The 20,101-nt window shown below is 40.6% G+C and overlaps 1 protein-coding gene across 1 annotated transcript in view; it reads right to left on the bottom strand.

Moving 5' to 3' along the window:
• Positions 1-1,723: 1,723 nt before the first annotated feature.
• iqgap1 (IQ motif containing GTPase activating protein 1) overlaps positions 1,724-20,101 on the bottom strand; it is a 58,654-nt gene continuing 40,276 nt past the window's right edge. The window contains exons 16-37 of the mRNA XM_034105644.2: positions 19,690-19,780; positions 19,416-19,583; positions 17,998-18,140; positions 17,747-17,917; positions 17,569-17,652; positions 15,933-16,004; positions 15,546-15,615; positions 15,087-15,451; positions 14,138-14,301; positions 13,811-14,035; positions 12,570-12,710; positions 12,383-12,467; positions 10,946-11,178; positions 10,702-10,834; positions 10,447-10,549; positions 9,936-10,071; positions 9,759-9,846; positions 8,211-8,420; positions 7,950-8,116; positions 5,825-5,941; positions 5,357-5,465; positions 1,724-2,488 (exon numbers count right to left, since the gene is read on the bottom strand). Of these exons, the coding sequence (XP_033961535.1) occupies positions 2,375-2,488; positions 5,357-5,465; positions 5,825-5,941; positions 7,950-8,116; positions 8,211-8,420; positions 9,759-9,846; positions 9,936-10,071; positions 10,447-10,549; positions 10,702-10,834; positions 10,946-11,178; positions 12,383-12,467; positions 12,570-12,710; positions 13,811-14,035; positions 14,138-14,301; positions 15,087-15,451; positions 15,546-15,615; positions 15,933-16,004; positions 17,569-17,652; positions 17,747-17,917; positions 17,998-18,140; positions 19,416-19,583; positions 19,690-19,780 (3,189 nt within the window). The 3' untranslated portion in view covers positions 1,724-2,374. The remainder of the gene's footprint in view (positions 2,489-5,356; positions 5,466-5,824; positions 5,942-7,949; positions 8,117-8,210; positions 8,421-9,758; positions 9,847-9,935; positions 10,072-10,446; positions 10,550-10,701; positions 10,835-10,945; positions 11,179-12,382; positions 12,468-12,569; positions 12,711-13,810; positions 14,036-14,137; positions 14,302-15,086; positions 15,452-15,545; positions 15,616-15,932; positions 16,005-17,568; positions 17,653-17,746; positions 17,918-17,997; positions 18,141-19,415; positions 19,584-19,689; positions 19,781-20,101) is intronic.

Genomic DNA, 20,101 nt, shown 5'->3' on the forward strand with positions numbered 1-20,101 from the left:
TCTCTAAGTGGTTGACCAATCAACAACAGAGCCGGCCAGCTAACCAATCAGAGTAGACTGGGCTCTGGATTCAGACAGAGGGTGAAAAGAGGTGCTGCAGCATAAGAAAAATAGAGAGCTTTTTGAACATTACAGCATGGAAACATGTCACAGTAGAGGCACAAAATACAATTATGAACCTGGAAATTAGCATAATAGGGACCATTAAATACCTCAAAATGGTGCCTCAGTCAGTCAATTTAGTTACAGTCCACCACTGCCTGAGCAACAACTGCAGATGGAGGAGACACATGGTATATGTAGAGCTTTATTCTAAAACATAATATACATTTAATCGACTGAATTAAGTCCATTAACACAGTCTTGTTCAGCACTTGAAGAGATGTAGAGAGAATAAAGCTCCTCTTTTTCCAATAACAGTGTCAACCTCTGGTCATGGCATCTTTACATGAGGCAGAAAATCATCACTTTGTTTAACAGGATCTCATTCAAGGCCTTTTAAAATAGGTCAAACTCTGATACAATAAACTGAGAAATAAATGGAGTCCAGTGACATGTACTGGACCCACAGGACTGTAATACTGCACATCCTCAAGCTTAATTACATGATCTGTTTTAGGGTTTTGCAACTAGCATAATATGGACTGACAAAATAAATATAAATAAGGGCAACTTTGTCAAATTATTTTCAAAAAGACGTTATTAAAAATGGGTGGTAAATGTCCATCTAACACTTTTAGATCCCACCCCTTTGTTTTACAAATGTTTTCACATGCTGTGCTTACTAAACTGACTTGTCATAATGACCTATGTTTCAGTTGTACAAGATAAACGGAGAGAAAAAAAAAAGTAATATTTCCAGTAAGTCATCTGAGAAATCTAATGATCATCTGCACAGCTTTGCGTGTTGAAAGCGCCCGGTCACTTCCTGCTCATGCATGTTGGAGCTTAAGAAAGACATGTGCTGCAGGTCAGTTGTGAGCAGCAGGGCTGTTGTCATGGCAGCTGCTGAGTCAGGTCCAAAAAACAAACCAACAGCCTGACTCAACAAAAAATAAATAAAGACTCCAAAGCAAGGTAAGTGCCAGGAAACACTAAGGGGTGTGAGGTGAATTTGTCCTGCTCATGAAACACATTTTGAGAAAATGTAAAGATTAACCACACAATGAGAAACCAATCGCTAACAGCCAACAGTTTCTTAAATTGTCAATAATGTAACTAAAACTGCTCTCTATGAAAGCAGTTTAAGAATAAGTATAACGGGTTTGATATTTAGAATTGTATAAAATGAGTGTTATCAACATACCGATTTTAATTTATAGTTGTTTCTTAATTTCATTTAATAAAAACAGAATTGAACTCAATATGAGCAAGATGCTACATTTTTGGCAATGTCTTTTTTTTATAACTTATCAGATTGCTATTTAGGGAAAAATGTACTTAATATATGTTATTATTAATAGTTTATTGTTTTTATTATTATTAATATCATGTCCTTTGGATTTAATGCAAGAGAAATTTAGTAAATTACATAACAATGAAGTAAAAATATAATACCAAATATTTTGTGATTTTACAATGCACCATCAGAAAATTCTTAAAATTCTCAGTTTGAAAAATTGATTGAAGACATTTATAAAAACAAAGAGTCTTTCATTTGATTGAATTTAAGATTTTAACGATCTTCTGAAACCTTGGTGTGTTAAGTATGCGTTCAGGTGGGTCAAATCTCAAGAGAGTTTAATCATTTTCCAATCAAAGCATGTGAAAAACACTTAAATAAAACGAGAAGTAATCATCTCTAATCTTGTTTTTTCCCTCGACAACTGCTCACTTTTTCTGTCCAGTTTTAAGACATGAAGTGGCCCAGAGAAGGTTTTGAATCCAGCCTGACCGCGGCCCTGCTGAAAAGTACACTAGCACTTTTGTGTAGTTTTGGTGGAGGAGATTTTCTGAAAGCATTTAACATTCAGGTGAGCGGATAAACTATCAGCTAATAAAGACACAAAACGTTATATCTTTACATGAAACGTACATTTTATAATTAATCAAGGCCCATGCACGAGATTTTCATAATATTTAAAGCAAAACATACAAATCTTAAACCTCTGACCTATACGCAGTTACACACAAAAAGACAGTGAGAAAAAAGACTCCAGCAAGCTTCTGTGGCCTACTGGCTATTCTATTAAGAATAAAGCACATATGGTGATCCACATAATACAAAACAATGCACATACATTTGCATAAGGCACATTAGAGAAGTGCAGACGGGAATGTGTAGGAAGCAGGGTGGTTCAGGTCAGGGCTTTCTGCAACCCTCAAAGCGGGCCTTGTGGTTTGAATCAGTGTCCGTAGCCCTTTTATCCTCTTTCTATTTCCCGTAAAATTTCTTGTTGAGCAGGAAAATGAGCAGGTTGACATTGATGGTGGCTCTGTCGAAGAGCTTCATCACCGCCACACCTTCATACTGCAGCTGGAGGAGATCCTGAAAAACAGACGGGGAAAGAACAAATTAGCCACAATAAATATGCCAAATGTGTGAAAGGGTGAAAAGAAGTGCTGCAGCACAGGCAGTATGAGAAAAATAAAGAGCTTTTTGAACATTGAAGCATGGAGACATGTCACAGTAGAGACACTACATACAAATATCAGGGTTCATACACTTTTTCACCAATGATTTTCAATGACTTTGCCATGACTTCTCAATGACCTTTACCTCATTTTCCATGACCAAAAAAAAATTCCCACTGAAAATGTTTTATTTGAACATGGAACAGGAAAATAAGGTCTGCATATGAAACATGTAGTGCCTATCTAAAACAAATCAAATAGTAGGCTTACTAGCTTCTACACGCTAAAGCAACTGTAGTCAGGGAGGCAAAGTCATCAGGTATGAAAAAGGTGGCAAGGACCCGACCCCTGACCCCCTGAAAGCAGCAGTGTCAATAATAACAGAAACGCCAAAGAGTCACATCTAATAGAAATATATAAAAGCATTTATTTTAATTGTGTAGCAGTCAGTTTATAATTCTGGCAGCACTGTTGAGCATTTTGAAAATGTATTGTCATGCCTCTGTGCAAGGCTTAGTCTTTCTATCTTTATAGCCACTGGTGTAAAGTAACTAAGTTCATAAACTCAACAAGTACTATACGTGGCAACGTGGGTACAATTTTGACATACTTGTACTTTATTTAAGTATTTCAATGTTTTGCTACTTTGTACTTCTACTCCTCTACAGTTCAGAGGTACATGGTGTACTTCTACTCCTCTACAGTTCAGAGGTACATGGTGTACTTCTACTCCTCTACAGTTCAGAGGAACATGGTGTACTTCTACTCCACTACAGTTCAGAGGTACATGGTGTACTTCTACTCCACTACAGTTCAGAGGTACATGGTGTACTTTTCCTCCACTACATGTATTTAATACCTTTAGTTACTCTACAGATGTGGATGAATGATGTGAAATACAATCAAGTGTTAAATCAGACTTTAGTTCCACCTGGAGTAAATCCACCAGCTACCCTGCAGTATAAAAAGTCATTCAAACTAGCTGCACCTTTACCAGCTTTGAGAACACTTTCATGATCAATCATTATAAAACATATCATATATATTATTCTGAAATGGACCAATCTGCACAACGACTACTTTCACTATATTTTGATGATAATACTTTTGTACTTTTACTTGAGTAACATTTTGAATGCAGGACTTTTACTGTAACAGAGTATTCCTACACTCTGGTACTTCTACTTTTACTCAAGTACAAGATCTGAGTACTTCTACTTTTACTACAAGATCAGAGTACTTCTACTTTTACTCAAGTACAAGATCTGAGTACTTCTACTTTTACTCAAGTACAAGACCTGAGTACTTCTACTTTTACTCAAGTACAAGACCTGAGTACTTCTACTACTTTTACTCAAGTACAATATCTGAGTACTTCTACTTTTACTCAAGTACAAGACCTGAGTACTTCTACTACTTTTACTCAAGTACAAGACCTGAGTACTTCTACTTTTACTCAAGTACAAGATCTGAGTACTTCTACTTTTACTCAAGTACAAGATCTGAGTACTTCTACTTTTACTCAAGTACAAGATCCGAGTACTATACTTTTATTAAGTACAAGATCCGAGTACTTCCACTTCTACTAAAGTACAAGATCTGAGTACTTCTACTCGAGTACAATATCTGAGTACTTATACTATTACTTATGAGTACTTCTACTTTAACTCAAGTACACGATCTGAGTACTTCTACTTTTACTCAAGTACAAGATCTGAGTACTTCTACTTTTACTCAAGTAAAAGACCTGAGTACTTCTACTTTTACTCAAGTAAAATACCTGAGTACTTCTACTTTTACTCAAGTAAAATACCTGAGTACTTCTACTTTTAAGAACAACATCTGAGTACTTCTACTTTTACTCTAGCACAATATCTATACTTATACCACCTCCGTTTATAGCCTATGAAAAAAACTATTAGAAAACGAAGGCTAAAGCTAACGTTAGCAGATAGTGACAATGTATGCTAGCTAGCTAGCTCAACGATTCCTTAATGATATTGTGACAGAAAAACATTTCAGTTCACATCACGCTCTGCCGCTCTGAACACCTGAACGGCCCGTTCTAACAGCTGTTCACCAGCGGTGCAGTCTGTGCCACAGTGACTCCGCACAGTTAACGAACGCACCGTAGCTGATGTAGCTGACCCTAATACCGGATCAGCAGAGTTCAACCGACAGGAAGAAAGACTCTAGCACACAGCTCGCGCTTCATATATTAAAAAATAACACCATGCGCGTCATGATGGCACATAACAGCTCGAGACCGCAGATTATTTTGGCGATTAGATAAAATGTAAATTATATTTGACGCAACTTTAGTTACAATTCCATGACTTTTCCAAAACTTTGGGAAAACATCGTTTTCCATAACTTTTCCAGGGCCTGGAATTTGCATTTTGAATTTCCATGACTTTTCCAGGTTTTCAATGACCGTACGAACCCTGAAATATGAACCTGAACATGAGCATCATAGGGCCCCTTTAAAAAGAAGTCCTAGAATTACTGTAGGTACATTTAATTATTGACAATAAAACTCACTCAAGGCAGAATCGAGCTCAAGGGATTCTTCTACGTATTAAAAGTGGTATTCTCCATTCAAGTCTTAATTAAGCTAAATCTAAAGTGTAAATCTGAAAAAAAAAAGCTGGATAGGTAGTTTAACAGTCACCAAGGAGTTTATAATGAGCTTACATCAATGAATCCAAGACATTCAATTAATTCAGTTAGTCCATCTACTTCCCTGGTGGGAAGATATGGAGATATGAAAGCGAAACAATACCTGATATTCCAACTGTAACGTCTCCAAGTGCACGCCCATGAACTTGGCCTTAACCTCGAAAACGCCGACAGTCTCTGCCGGAGAAATCTCAAAAATAGCATTTTTGAACCTGTAAAGAGTAAACAGGAAGGACAACATATCATTAATGTTGAGGAAAGATAAACCACGCAATAAGAAACTGAGCAACAACGGCCATCTGATGTTTAAATTGTCAATAATTTAACTAAGGTCCATGAAGGTCTATGACAGCAGTTTAATATGAAATTCATGTTTTGATATTTAACATAAAAAAGGACTTTAAGTAGCATACTGATCAACAACTGATTTTATTTTCCATAGGCACTTTTTAAACCAATAGTAATTGCCTCAAAAATACTGTCCAAAATGGCAAGTATGAACTATTGATCTTGCTGGAAATCACACATTTTTGACCGTGACGTGTTCATTTTCACGCCTGGCAGAACTCACTGGTTGGGCTGCAGATCCTCGATGGCGATCAGCACGCCCTTCTCGTGGAGGCGGGAGGCGGTGTATTTCTGTGAGACCTGTTTACTCTTCTTGGCCTTGTTGTTGCCTGGTTTCGCCCTGAGAAGAAGACAGAGAAAGACAAGTGTACAGCTTGATACCATCTCTCAGCACTTGGTGTTTGGAAATGGGGTTTTCCAGAATGACACTAATGAAAAATCAACCAACCATGTATTCTGGCCTTCATCTGGTGTTTACTTTGCAGAGTATACACTGTGGCTCTCTGATAAATACACCGTCAGCTGTTTCATGTGTATGTGTTTTGCTGACACAGAATAATTCCACTTCTGACTAACTGATGCCTCATAAAAAAAAAAGGAAGGATGATCTACTCTGTTTGAGATCCTGCTCTTCAGTTCCCACAGGTTTCCTAACTAAGCAGGCAGCAGCTGAGTTGAGTTGCACTCTGCACTCTAGCACTAAAACGGCACTGGATTAGAAGTCCAAAATCAAAACCAGCGGGAGTCCGAGGATTAACACTGCGACCCACAGCCTGTTACCCATGACCCAGTTCAGATTTTTGGCACAATTCGGCACGAAGCAAAATATGCTTTGAAAAAGATAAAAAGAGGATCACAGAATGCTATATTTCGTTCATTACATATGAGGGAATAAGTCTGATAGAGTTCAGATATCTACATGTACAGTGTAGGGCTGCACAAAAAATTGTTTTTATATAGCCATCTCAATATTAAATTGCGTGACAAACGCATTACGAAAAGCCTTAAGGGACTTTTTTTAAGAATTAGAGTACAATACTGCCCTTTGAAATACAAACTACATTATTAACCAATATCGGTTCATTTGTGCTCGGTTCCATTTGTTCCATTTTTTTTTGTAAATCAACAACCACTGTGTTAGGGAATAATTTGCTTAGGTATTCAACCTTTGACACAGTTCATCGTTTTCTCTTTTCATTGTCTCTTTTCCAATCATGGCAATTGCTGCTATCTCTCTTAAGGAGGGGCAGCTTGGGATCATTGTTGAGGCCAGTCTATGACAGAGCACAGCCGCCATGAGGTAGTTTATTGTTCAGGGACGTAGGTTCCCTGGCGCACATTCTTTTCTATGGACGAGAGCTCTAGTTAGATTCAGGGTCCATATTTGTTTAGTCTCGCTGATGAGGAATGTTAATCATTACACTCCGAACTGGTTAAATCCTCAAACTACAGAAGAGTTCTTCAGAATTGCTTTTGCAACCAACCGCTGTGTCACCTCGTGGCACAGCACATGTCTTGTCAATTCTCCGACCGTAGCTCCATAATAAACCATCAGTGTTTGCCATCAAAGTTCGAGCTCTCTCTGTGTCTCTCTGAGTTCGTCTCCATTGTTTCAGAAGTTTCCATCACAATAAGCACCAAGCCGTTTACTGAAAAATAACGTTCTGCATAACGGCAGAACTGTGTACACCACAATGTCTGCTTTGTCCCAAGTAATATCATTGTTGCAATTTCAAACAATGTATTTGCATATTTTGCCTGATATAGAGTGGTGCAGGAATCAGTCCTAAAACGCGGACATTAGCATTAAAGCACCTCCGGTTTGCTCGTTTCAACTTAATCTTTGGTTTTGGGAAGATGCCTCAAATAAAGTTTGTGGTTATCCTTAAGAGATGTTAATGTTATGTTTTATGACATAACATACATCAGTAAAATACGCCACTTCTGAATGTGTGGAGAACAGTCTCCTTTGTGCCTTAAAAATGTTGACTTAATCTCATAACGCAGGACAGTGTTAATATGTGAAGACCCGCATGTTTGGCACCGAGCTTATTTTCCACTTCAATCCAATGGAAAGTAGGACCTCCACCTTGGATGTAAACACCAGCCCAACCCCAGCTGGAAATATAATCCCTGTCTGTTTGTGTAAAATAAAGATGGTAACCGTTACTGCTTCTGTCTGCAGTTCAATCATGCACACATGTGGGTTGTTTGGCCTGTCAACAGAAATCCTATATGACCCATATTTCTACGGTATATGTAAACAAGAAGCCAATAAATAATAAAATATGTTAAAGAAAGTTCTCCACTGCATTACATTTAATTTAAAGCTAAAAAAGGTCACTCACTTGCCCTTGCTGGCCAGGTTGTCCATGCAGGTCTTGATATACTGATTGTAGGAATCGATCTGGACATTGAAGAAGTTGGTCTTTGAATTGAGGGCGGTGTTGGTCTGCTGAAGTCTCACCAGCTCGGCTTTCCTGCGCTGGCGATACCGCCTCTGATTCCTGATGTCCTGTAACACACACACACACACACACATCACATATATGTTAAACACTGAAGAGTTTAATTGTCTAAATCCAGGGGATGATTCGATGTGTTCTTACCTTGGCTACATCGTTGATGAGGTCCTGGTAGCGGTTTTCGGGGTGCACCTTCCCCAGCTCGGCGAGCCTCTGCAGGTTGCTCTTGATCTTGTCCTTCTTGCCCTGCAGCGTCAGGCTGTCGTCCACCACCGGCTTCACCTGCTTCATCTTCTCGGGGGTCTTGGCGTCTCTGATGGCCCTCCTCTGCATGGCGCGCTGGTACTCTGCTTCCTGTCATCCAGGGAAACAGGAGGAATTATAGCTAGTTCGTCCATGTTAAACCATGTTCCCATTGAAAAAGCACTATCTTTAAAGTGCAGGCAACTATTTCAACACTGTTTGCAGCTTACACCTTATTTACTTAACATGACATTAATTATGGCAAGTAGTGTCTATGATTTGTCTGATTCGCTACAGCAGCTAACAGATGTCCGTCTCTGCAGCTGCTGCCTGCCCTGCTCCTGGCAATACGAGTTATTTTCACGCTTCCTTCACTTTATAGGCTTTAATCCAATAAACAAAACTTTAAAAACTCCACTGACTTGAGTTCTGTTAATATGCACTCACTTGATCCTCCTTAATAAATGGATGTGTGTTCTAAAACCAAACTAAATTGGAATCACAAGAAATTAATTTGGAAATAAACTGTAATGACAGTTACATTTCCAGGCAGCATCATATGAATTGTATTATATTACACTCAGTTTTCAAGCTTATTGGGGTTGAGTTGTCTCAATATTTATGATTTGCTTCATATTTGTAACCGTCATTTAAACAATATTCTTTCCTCAGTGTCACATTTTGGATGTCTGCTAAAACTGCTTGCCATGTGTACTTCCCCAATGCATAAATAAAATAAACATTATCTATGAGGAATTGGTGTTCTCATAGTTAAACAAATAGATTGTGAAGAAAACAAATGTTAGCAACAATACACCTATCTGGTATTTTAGTACCGTACTTTTCGGACTATAAAGACCTGCATATAAGCCGCAGCAGCTAAATTGTCCGTCTGTCTTGCTCTCGTTCTGTCTCTCGGTTCCACTTTTACTTTGGCGCGCTACCTGTCTCACTCTTTTCCAGCCTCCAGCTTTTCCTGCTGGAGCCCGCCGCTTAAAGGTGGCGGGCGCGGACCGGTCATAGAGCCCATAGAGTTAAAGGTGGTTAATTTTACCTGTAAAATCCATAGATTTAGGAGGTTCCCTAGTGGCCATTAGCTGTACAAAAAAAAAAATGGGGAAAAAAGTCGCGGCTTATAGTCCGAAAAGTACGGTAGTATCATTAGCTATAATGATATCTAATAATGCCATTGGCCCATAAACACAGCTGCATGTGTTACAAAGAGGATTTTGCCATTGAGGTATTTTCAGTTTGTACACATTCTGTGAGAAAAATAGGAAATAGAATAACCTTTTCCTGTTTTGTGCCATAATAAAAAGCAGTTTGTACACCTGTGAAAAAGCTACAGGCGAGGGTCTAGAAGGTTGACATTAATTATGGCAATTTCTTCACATTTTCAGGTAAATATGATCAGTTGTCGCTTCTATTGCCCTGAATGGTTTGTCTGACCTGCTCTGTGCTTGCTGACAGGTCCAGGATCTCAGTGAGAGTGTCCCCAGGCTGGAACCGGATCACATCCACGATGAGCCTCTTGGTGCTGAAAAGAAACATTTAAGAAACTATTAGATTTTCTGAAACAACCAAATACAAATCTACTCCGATAGCCATGAATGGACAGTATCTTACTTGAGCAGGAGAGTCCGGGCGTCCATCTCTGCATTGGCCTCACCAGGGAGGTCAAACTTGTTAGTGAGGGTGAGAGACACCTCCGTCTTCCCCATCAGCTCTTTGTTGGGGTCGTTGGGAGGAAGAGGATTCTCCCCTGAGAGTGGATCAGATGGAGAGAGATGTTGATTTAAGGCAAGTTAGACATTCACAGGGCATTATATGACATAACATGTATATTGTTAAAGGTTAATGGGATAACAAACATCTCTCAGTTACGAATGTATTCTTTCTGTACCTCAATTTTCTATCAGAGCATTTAAGTACATGTTTCTCAAAAAGTATCCAATTTTCCCTAATACACATTTTTTAGAAGTAAAAAACCAAATCATCTTTATCGTTCTTTAGTGAGCTTGTAACGATATTTGCTTCACTACTGTCTAGTTTTTTTACTCAAGTGTACTTTAATGTTGCACACTGCAATTTGCATTGTTCTTAGCCTTATGACAATAAAGATCCAATATATTCTCACCGATGAGGGACTCCACGGTGGGAACCTCCCCCAGGTCCTCCAGCAGCTCGTGGATGGGGTCATTATGCTCTGGAGCGATGGCGTCCTGATGGTCCAGCAGCAGCTAACAGGAGAGAAGAACAGGCAGTGTGTTAGCCAAACTTAAGGAGACCAAACCGTTCAAAAACATCTGACAATGAAGAATCCAGGCACCAATTGATGAGAATACATATAAGCAGTTGGGATAACATGAGGTGGAAGGAGGTCCAAACTCACAGTGTGAGTGTTGATGATCTCTCCAATGGAGATGTAGATGACAGGTTTGGTGACGGTCACCAAGTCAGAGTACTGATCCACATTAAACTTATCCTCCAGCGAGGGAACATCACAAGCTGCCAGGAAGAAACGCCTGCGATGAAAGGAAGGATAAAGTCAGATGGTCCAAGAAACAAAAGAGGCGAGGTAAAAAGGAAGGAATAGGATTTCTTGAATGGTATCTCTACAACAGCCAACAACAGACCTGAACTTCTGGTAGGAGTTGCTGAGATATTCGTTGATGGGGTTGAGGTGGGCGTTGTCTCCCAGGAACATCTTGTTGGAGGCGGCGTGCTGCAGCATCTTGGCAACGGAGCCCAGGTTTCTCCGCTGCTCAGTGGTCAGCTGGCCCCCCGCCGACACCTCGATGATGTCGAAGGCATCGGGGGCCACGATGGCTGGGTTCATGTAGCGGTAATACAAGAGGTTCCCCACAATCTGGAAAGCCGCAAATAGAATGAGTCAGTTAGTTTAAATTATAACTATGAGATGTATTTGACTTCTTTTTTGTGCTTAATGAGAACAATTTTAGGAGGAAAAAATAGTTGAACAAGCATAAAAAGGCTCTTGTGATTGGAAATATTACCTAACGGATCAAATAAAAGCTCAAGCAATGTTAGTTCAGTTATATTAAGAAGGTGCCGTTTTGTATGGAAGCCCTGAGAGGCAAGTTCAAAAATAAACATTTTGGCGAGAGCATTTTCTCAGTCAAAATGGTTTTATCTGTAGGTCGTAAAAATGTTTTGCCTGTATCATTTTTGAAAGTTCCCTACATTATTTTCATCTGTGAAACAACAACATGTTTGCCTTGTGAAAATAACTACTTTTGGCAAGATTATACTTTAGGTTATTTATATGTTTTACTCTGTCAAAACAAATATTTGTTTGTTAGAATAATTATATTAGTTTGTGTTGTTGTCATATCTGGAAACAACACAAATGCTTTTTATCTCATTTAAAACATGGTGCAGTTCAGCCTAGTGTGGCCAAAACGAGTATTACAACAACAAGCTCTGTCACAGACCAAAAGCAGTATCACTGGATTAAATAAATCATTGAATTAGGATGATTTTCTAAACATTTCAACTTTGGCCATTCAGGGAGTGCACTTGTTGTCATTCAAAACAGGAGCTGCAAATGACATCTTTGTTGGCATCTTTCTATTGAATTACTATTCAGGTTAATCTTGAATTGGATGAGTTGAGTTTAAGAGGTTAGCAGGTTCTACAGAAAAAAAGGAGGAAAGGCTCTTGACCATGTCAGGACACAGCTTGTGGAGGAAGAAGAGTGTCAGGGCTCGCCTTAATGTCAGCAGACACCCCCGCCCCGACAGACGGGCTGCAGCTGGTCCAACAGGCGGGTAAAGCAGAGCAAGAGCAAGAAAGGGGAAACAGGAGAGGCATGTTTAAGAAACAGTGAAGAGGGAGCCAGGCAGAAGATGGGGAAACACTTTCAACAAAGAGGCCAGAGAAGGGAAGATTTCAACACACGTCTTTCTATCCCAGTATGTTTTAAACTATCTGTGGGCTAGTTGTGTCTGAGTGGACTGGGAACATAAATATATATATTGTGTGATTTGAGTGAACTGATCCTTACCCCTAACCCTATGACAAGTATAAACACTCAGAATAAAGAAGCGAACCTTGAGCAGCTCGTCCTCAGTGGCGTCAGGGAATTTCTCATGAAGGGTGTCTTTCAGCACCTTGGAGACGAAACGCATCCCGTATCTGACAAACAAAATAAAGTGTGAGACAGGCAGGGAGAAAAAAATAATGATTACTACTTTGAGAAAGCTGATGAGGATGCTGAGGACGCAGGGAGGAACGTACGGAATTTTATCCACCGAGACGATTATGGCCAACAGGAATTTGTCTGTGATCGTCTTCATGTTCTTGATGGACGCCTCCAGTCTTATCCTCACCTCCTCGTGGGCCATGGCCTGCTCTGGAGTCACGTCGTAAGGCAGCTTACTGTTGAGGACAGGACAGGAAGAGATGAAGACATATAGAATCTAGTGTTCATAATAACCTACTGAAGACGTATGTGCTTTACTGTGTAGTACTGTAGACATGCACAAAAACAGCATTGAAAAAAACAAGCAAAATAATTGCCAGTATCAAATATTTAACATATTTTTAGCAACATTGAGCTCAACGCTCTTTAGCATAAGATTGTGACATTCACTAATGTTTCTTATCCAAGATCATTTTAACAGGAGCACATTTGAGAGCGGACCCATTTTTCCAAAATAAGAGGTTATTGCATTTTCTTTAATTAAACATTTGATAATAATAATATCTTCGTTAATGTAATGTTGCGACCATGCAATCACTTTTTGCCAACTCTAGCTGAAAAAACTGATGAAATATCTTGCTTAGAAAAAAAAAAACAATGCTTTGGAACAAGATGGTGCTTCATGAGAATATTAAAGGGGCCCTTTATTCAAATTCTCAGGTTCATATTTGTACATTCCCTTAAATGTATATTATGTTTTAGAATAAAGCTCTACATATACTGGACCACGAGTTGTTGCACAGGCAGTGGAGGACTGTAACTACATTTACAGACTTACTGATACACAATGTTGAGGTATTGAAAGGGTCCCTATTATGCTAATTTCCAGGTTCATAATTGTATTGTGTGCTTCTACTGGGACATGTCTCCGTGCTTTAATGTTCAAAAAGCTCTATATTTTTCTCATACTGTGCTGCAGCACCTCTTTTCACCCTCTGACTGAAACCAGTGATGTTTAACCGCTTAGATATGTCCCGCCCCTTAGCGTATCACGTACAATGTGTTTGAGGGCTAGCCAATAGAAGCGCAACTGTTACACAGTGATGTCATTATGTAACAGAAGTAAACTTGGCAGTGTGACAGAGAACTCCTTCTGGAGGGAACTTTAGGATTGTAACCTTTTCTAGACCATTTACATGCACAACACCTATATAACACAGGAAAGGAAAGGGAACCCTCCAAGACGCATAATAGGACCAATCCATATAGACAGTTATTGCATCGATATTCAGTATGTTTTCTACATTATGAAAAAACATGAACCCCTCCGGCTCACCTGGCCTCTCCAGTCTGCGTCTCCATCTGGTTCACCCAGCTCTTGTAGATGTCCACGGGGTCGGTCTTTATGTTTAGCGTTTTGTCATCCATGATCTCCTTGACGACGGGGGCCAGGATCTGCCGCAGAGCGTTCTGACCGCGCGCCCCTCTGTGGAAGCTCACCACCATCTTGATGACGGTCGGGTTTCCTGTGATGATCTCCTTCATCTCGTCCACCTTTGACCTGCGAGAACAAAACATGATTACACCTGGTGTATTCATCAACCAGGCCTCGCGATCCTGTGGGTATGAATGACTGTTGACTGTTTCAGTGTCTGCTTCTCACTTGATCTCCTCCTGCAGGGCCGTTTTGAAGAGCTTGGTCAGCAGGTACTCCTCCCTCTGGTTGGAGGCGTAGTTATACAGGGTGAAGATGACAGAGTCCATGAACTTAGTGGACTTATTCTGTGGCATCTGGAAGATCAGCTTGGCGAGATACGTGGGGTTGGTCTAAAAGGAAGGATTATCATAAGAGAGTTTAAGACCAGGATAAAAAGCTGCTGTGAGTCTGTTGTTCAGAAGACAAAGGCTCCTTTCACATGTGCAATGAAACCTTACAAATATTTAGAAATGACCCGGAGGAGCTGTATGTGAGAACACAAAAGTCCTTATCGTTCTGACAGGATATTAAACAGGCTTTTCACAGCCAGCTTCCTAGTACTGAGTCTGAGTCATGTTCAATGTGTGAATAGAGACCCTTATAGCCCAGAGAATACATGGCTGCGTTGATGACTTTTTTATCGTGGTTGGCAAACAAAAATACCTTTTCCCATTTTGGGAATTTCTTTCTTTAAAGGCTGACAATAAAACATTCAGACCATTTTAAGGAACAGTGAGAGACCTGATTGTTAAGGACAGGGGTCTTTAAAAGGGGATCCTGAGTGTTACAGCAGGGGCTCCACATTCCTTTTGTTGGATAATATTTTTTATTTTGTTGTATTTTATGCACTTTACAGGAACATCATAAATAAAACATAACATTGAACTGTTACAAAGGTTGGAAATTAACTCTTGAATAAAAAGTGTACCGTCTCTTGGAAGATTAATATTGTTTGTTGGGCTGTTGAAAGAAGCTAATTCAACAGCTACTTGCGTATTTTACCAGCATTTGGCTGAAGCTAATTTCCGAGACTGCTCTTATTAAAGGGGCCCTATTCTGCTCATTTTCAGGTTCATATTTGTATCTTGTGCCTCTCCTGTGACATGCTTCCATGCTTTAATGTATCGTAACGTACCTGTAACAGATAAAAGAGGAACTGGTAGGCCTCCAGTTTGACCCTCTTCTCCTTGCTGAGGGCCTTCAGCCCCCCCCTCTGCTTGTTCATCATCATCATGTTGGACAGCTGGCCCTTGTTCTTCCTGGTCAGCTTCTTGCTGTGGGACACCACCTCCTGCAGCGTGATCTTGTTCTTCACCAGCAGGCCGATCTTGATGTCCATCAGGTTCAGGTCGTTCTCCAGCTGCTGGTTGGAGCGGATGTTGGTGACCACCTCCTCGCGGAGATGCATCAGCTCCAGCTCCTCCTGGAAGTCCTGGTCGCTGTGGTCCAGCAGGTGGACGAACTTCCTCACCACCGCCATCGGAGGATCCTCGGCGCTGACTGCGTGAGGAAGGAGATTTAGAGTCAAGCCACCGCAGACACTAGAGAACAATCCACTATAGCACTATAAAAGGTCTGTTGGGAAGCTACTCACTCAGCGTCTTATAGTCGTCTCTGGCCTTGTTGGCTCTAATGAAAGCCTGAATCTTCACCACCTGATTGATCTGCAGTAGGAAACAGCAATCACTTGGTTGATCAATTGTCTTCATTAAGGACAGGAATGCACTTTGGGCTCAAGTGGAAATGGCTTCGCTCATGGCAGAGTGTTAAATGAGCCTCCCTCTAGCCCCACAGGACACAGACTAAATGTCTACAGATGTCAGGGGAAATATATGCACAGTGATTTACAGCTTTTATTAGAGAACACTGCGATTTTACTAAAAACCCTAACAGACCATTTGTCTTGGTTCTTTGTTGTTGTGCAAAACTCAGTGATCTGTGATCTCTTTATAAAACATGGTTTCAGGCTATGAATACTTACGTGATCTTGGAAGTACTTCAGCCTATCCTTGTATTTCTTACGAGCTTGGTGCATCCGAACCATGGATTGGATCTGAAGGAGACAAAACAAATCCTTTAGTCTTAACTGTATTTATACGAGCAATGATAATATTCAGATTACATCAATTGCTAGGACTTGACAGAAATGTTCGAAGCTTTGAATCTTCATTCATATTGTTTACATCCAAATACTTAAATCATAGATTTTTTTCAAATATATATATTTTTTGCAGGCATTTCTACAGCACAGTACACTTCTATTATTAGCACCGTGCCATTTGTAGAATATATTCAGTGGTGGCTGCATTGGATTGTTTATAACTTGTGTGCCAATAGTTTGCCATTATTCCAGAGCTTTGTGGAGTCCAAATGTCAGAAAATTATTGAAAAAAGTTCAATGAAAAACATTTTAAAATTCTAGAAATAGATTTGAATGTTTAAAAACATGCTGCTATCCAGTTTGTGGCAAACACAGGGAAGCATGCACGAGGAAGTCCGGCAGCAATCCAACAGCTTCATAAATCACATTTATATAACAACATTCTTATTATTAATAGGTTTATTCTTAAAAACCCTTACCCTTACCCACCCCCCATTTTCCCTCTGCTGGTCTATGGCCTTGTAGAGGGTAACGGGGTACAGAGTCGCTTAGATAAGCGGGGGAGTGCATCTGACGAAGAGATAGGTTGTTGTGCTCCCTCTCTCTGTTTCTTATCCTATATCTAATAGAACTGCTCGGGTCTTGATAGATTGAGTGGGGAAGTTCATGAGATCTTTCTAGAGGGTTATCAAGAATAACTTTTATCCAATGACCTTTCCCCTCTCTGTCTGTGTCTGTGTATTCTCTTGTTCCGATTAACCCAGCCAAATCTTTTTTCTTGTTTTGTATCTATATCTACGCCGGGATCCGGAGTCGAGGCTGATCCTCTTGTTGTAGTCCTGTGTCTTGGATCCTCCATCCTGAGTTCTGGATTAAGTCGTGGACTTCGGGTCGTGGCTGAACCTGTCTCTGCGGTCTGCCTTGGGTCTCGTCATGCTGCTTCCCTGATGGCTTCCACAGGATTGTAGCCGACATCCTCGTGGATTCATCTTCTTATTACAGACACATGCATTTCCTAACATTCGGTCTATATGCTGTCAAATGTATTATCTCTTCGATTTACACACGGCATCTATTGCACGTCTGTCCGTCCTGGGAGAGGGATCCGTCCTCTGTTGCTCTCCCTGAGGTTTCTCCCATGTTCCCCTTAAACTGTGGGTTTTCTCTGGAAGTGTTTCCTTGTACGATGTGAGGGTCTAAGGCCAGAGGGTGTCGTTTTTCTCATACTGATATTCTGAACAATCTGTGCTGTTGTATTTGCTGTAAAGTGTCTCTACTGTAGGCTATTTTTATTATATGTACAGCACTTTGGCTCCACCAAAAATCGTTTATGAATGTGCTATATAAATAAAACTTGATTTGATTTGACTTGACAATATTGTATCTTTTTCTAGGCTGATGACGTCAGTTAAATATAACAATAGACATTCAAATCTCCATTTTGAAAAACTCAAGAGAAGCTTTGAAAGTGAAACAGTCACATTCAGTACATCCTGACATTGTGTTATAGTTTCACCTTGACAGCCTCATCAGTGTGGTCTTTCAGATGCTGCTTACGGTCTTTGAACTTCTTCCTCTGTTTGTGGCCTTTCCAGTGAGCCTGGCGGTAAAATAAATAAATAAAATGAAGATCAGTTGAATAATAAGTCCTGATGGCAGACAGGAGTTAGCATTACTCAGGATGATATGTGTACCTGTATGCAGTTAACAGCTGGTTCTTGGGATTTCAGGAAGTTCATCCTCTCCTTTTGGCCATTCCTCACCATGTAGCCACGGCAACGAGCTTGCAGCTTGGCGATCAGAGTCTCGTTGGCCAGCCACAGCTGCTCGCGATTATAGGCAGTGGTTACCCCGGAAACCACCGACTGACAGGGGGAAACAATGAGTTTAACGTGGTGCTAAAAAGCTGCGCTGTTGTGCCGCAATCTCAGCGGCCGTGACCTACCTGGATGTCCTCCTTGTTGAGCTGGGTGTTGTTCTGCAGGAAGCCCTCCGGCTCCACCCAGGTGCCCTCCTTGCTCTGCAGATTATAGTAGTAGTTGTGTCCTCCCTTCACCCAGTGCTTCATCCACTCACTGCCATTATCACCTGGACAGACAGCATTACAGAACACAAGGGGACAAGATGGAGCCAGACGTTAGCAAGAAGCATCTTCCATCCATTTCCAGTTTAGAGAAGGATTTCTTGATTTTAATAATAATGATTATAAGGGAAACTAAAACTGTTTTCAAAATGAATACACTTTATTCCTATGGTCTAAGACAGAGGGAAACTTTTTCTGTTTCACAACACACAGAAAGAAGCAGAAAAAAATCTCCAGACAATATACTTGATGACATCACAAGTTTGAGACAAACTGAGTGTGAGTCGCTCATGTTCAACTAAGTCATGGAAAGAAAACATCTGAATTTATTTATGAGGTGATGTTCGCCTTGAATTATAGAAACAGGCAATGCACATTTTGTACAAGTCAGATACAAAGTCAAAATACAACAGTAGAAGAGTAACTATATAAAGAGGCCATCAGACGTTGATGAAATAAATTCAAATTCATACACATCCAGGTAGAACAATTATTTGCAGCATTATGAAGTAAGTAATCTAATAAAAGTTGCATGTCTTTCATGTCACAGTATAGGGAGCTACTACCACTTAAACGTATGGCCGTTTTATTGTACATTTTAAAACCCTATCTGGCCAATCTCTGCATCCTTTAAAACACTGGAAACCGCTTAAAAGATTAATCATTCCTCCAAAATGTAGCAAAGTTGTCGATGATCAGCACAGCAACTGTCACATCAATACTTTTACTAGGGATGCCAGCGATTATTCGAATATTCGTTACAGTCTCCATAATCGAAAATTATTTTTAAAATTCGATTTTATTTATATATTTTTGTATTATTGATTATGTTTTTTTTTTTTCCTGGCTTAGTTTCAACCAAAATATAGACTAATGCTAATTATAGTAATAGTATTAATAATTGTAAATGGCCATTGGTCACACCACCAGTTTGTTTTACTGTAAACTTGGAGGAAGCCAGCAGCTGCTACACACTTTGTTGTTATTGCTTTGTACTGTTCTACCTGAAGAGTCCTTTTATTTATATGTTCCAGTAAAAGAACACAACGGAATTCCATTTGACTGTGTCTTTTTTTTTCTCCCGCCGGGGGGGGGTAGTGGAGTACTTCGTGACCACAGAGTGAGAACGTTGTGATCCTCAGCAGCCGGGGGGGGGGGGGGGGGGGGGTATGGGGGGGGTCGAATAATCGATTATTATTCGCCAGGGCTGTCCGATTTTCGATTTTGATCATGGTCAGTTTCTGGCATCCCAAACTTTTACCACTGAATATTCTCCTCACCTTCTGCCTTCTTCTCCTCTTTGATCTTGGACAGGTCGTCCTGGTAGGTCTGCCCACACTCAGAGGTGACCCCGTACAGTCCGGCCCCGGGGCTGCGCAGCGCCGCCAGCGTCTGAGCCGGCTCGCCGCTGTCCACCGCCTCATTCACAGCCTGGATGGCCTGAGAGACTGCGGGACAAACGCAAAACACATCAGTCTTTGCTGCTCTTCTTCTCATTCTGCAGACTTATAACTGAAATAGTGTACGGTTGATGAAAACAGAGTGTGCTCTTACACTGTAAGGCCTCCTGGGTGTCCTGGTTTGCCTTCAGAACAGCATCCTGGATCTCATCCAGCCACAGCACAGCAGAAGGGTCTTGGGTCTCCTGGAAGGAAACAGAACAATATGTTTGTTTATTTTCACACACACACACACACACACACACACACACACACACACACACACACACACACACACACACACACACACACACACACACACACACACACACACACACACACACACACACACACACACACACACACACACACACACACACACACACACACACACACACACACACACACACACACACACACACACACACACACACACACACACACACACACACACACACACACACACACACACACACACACACACACACACACACACACACACACACACACACACACACACACACACA

This window comes from Pseudochaenichthys georgianus, chromosome 3 (assembly GCF_902827115.2).
Source record: "Pseudochaenichthys georgianus chromosome 3, fPseGeo1.2, whole genome shotgun sequence".
Lineage (NCBI taxonomy): Eukaryota > Metazoa > Chordata > Actinopteri > Perciformes > Channichthyidae > Pseudochaenichthys > Pseudochaenichthys georgianus.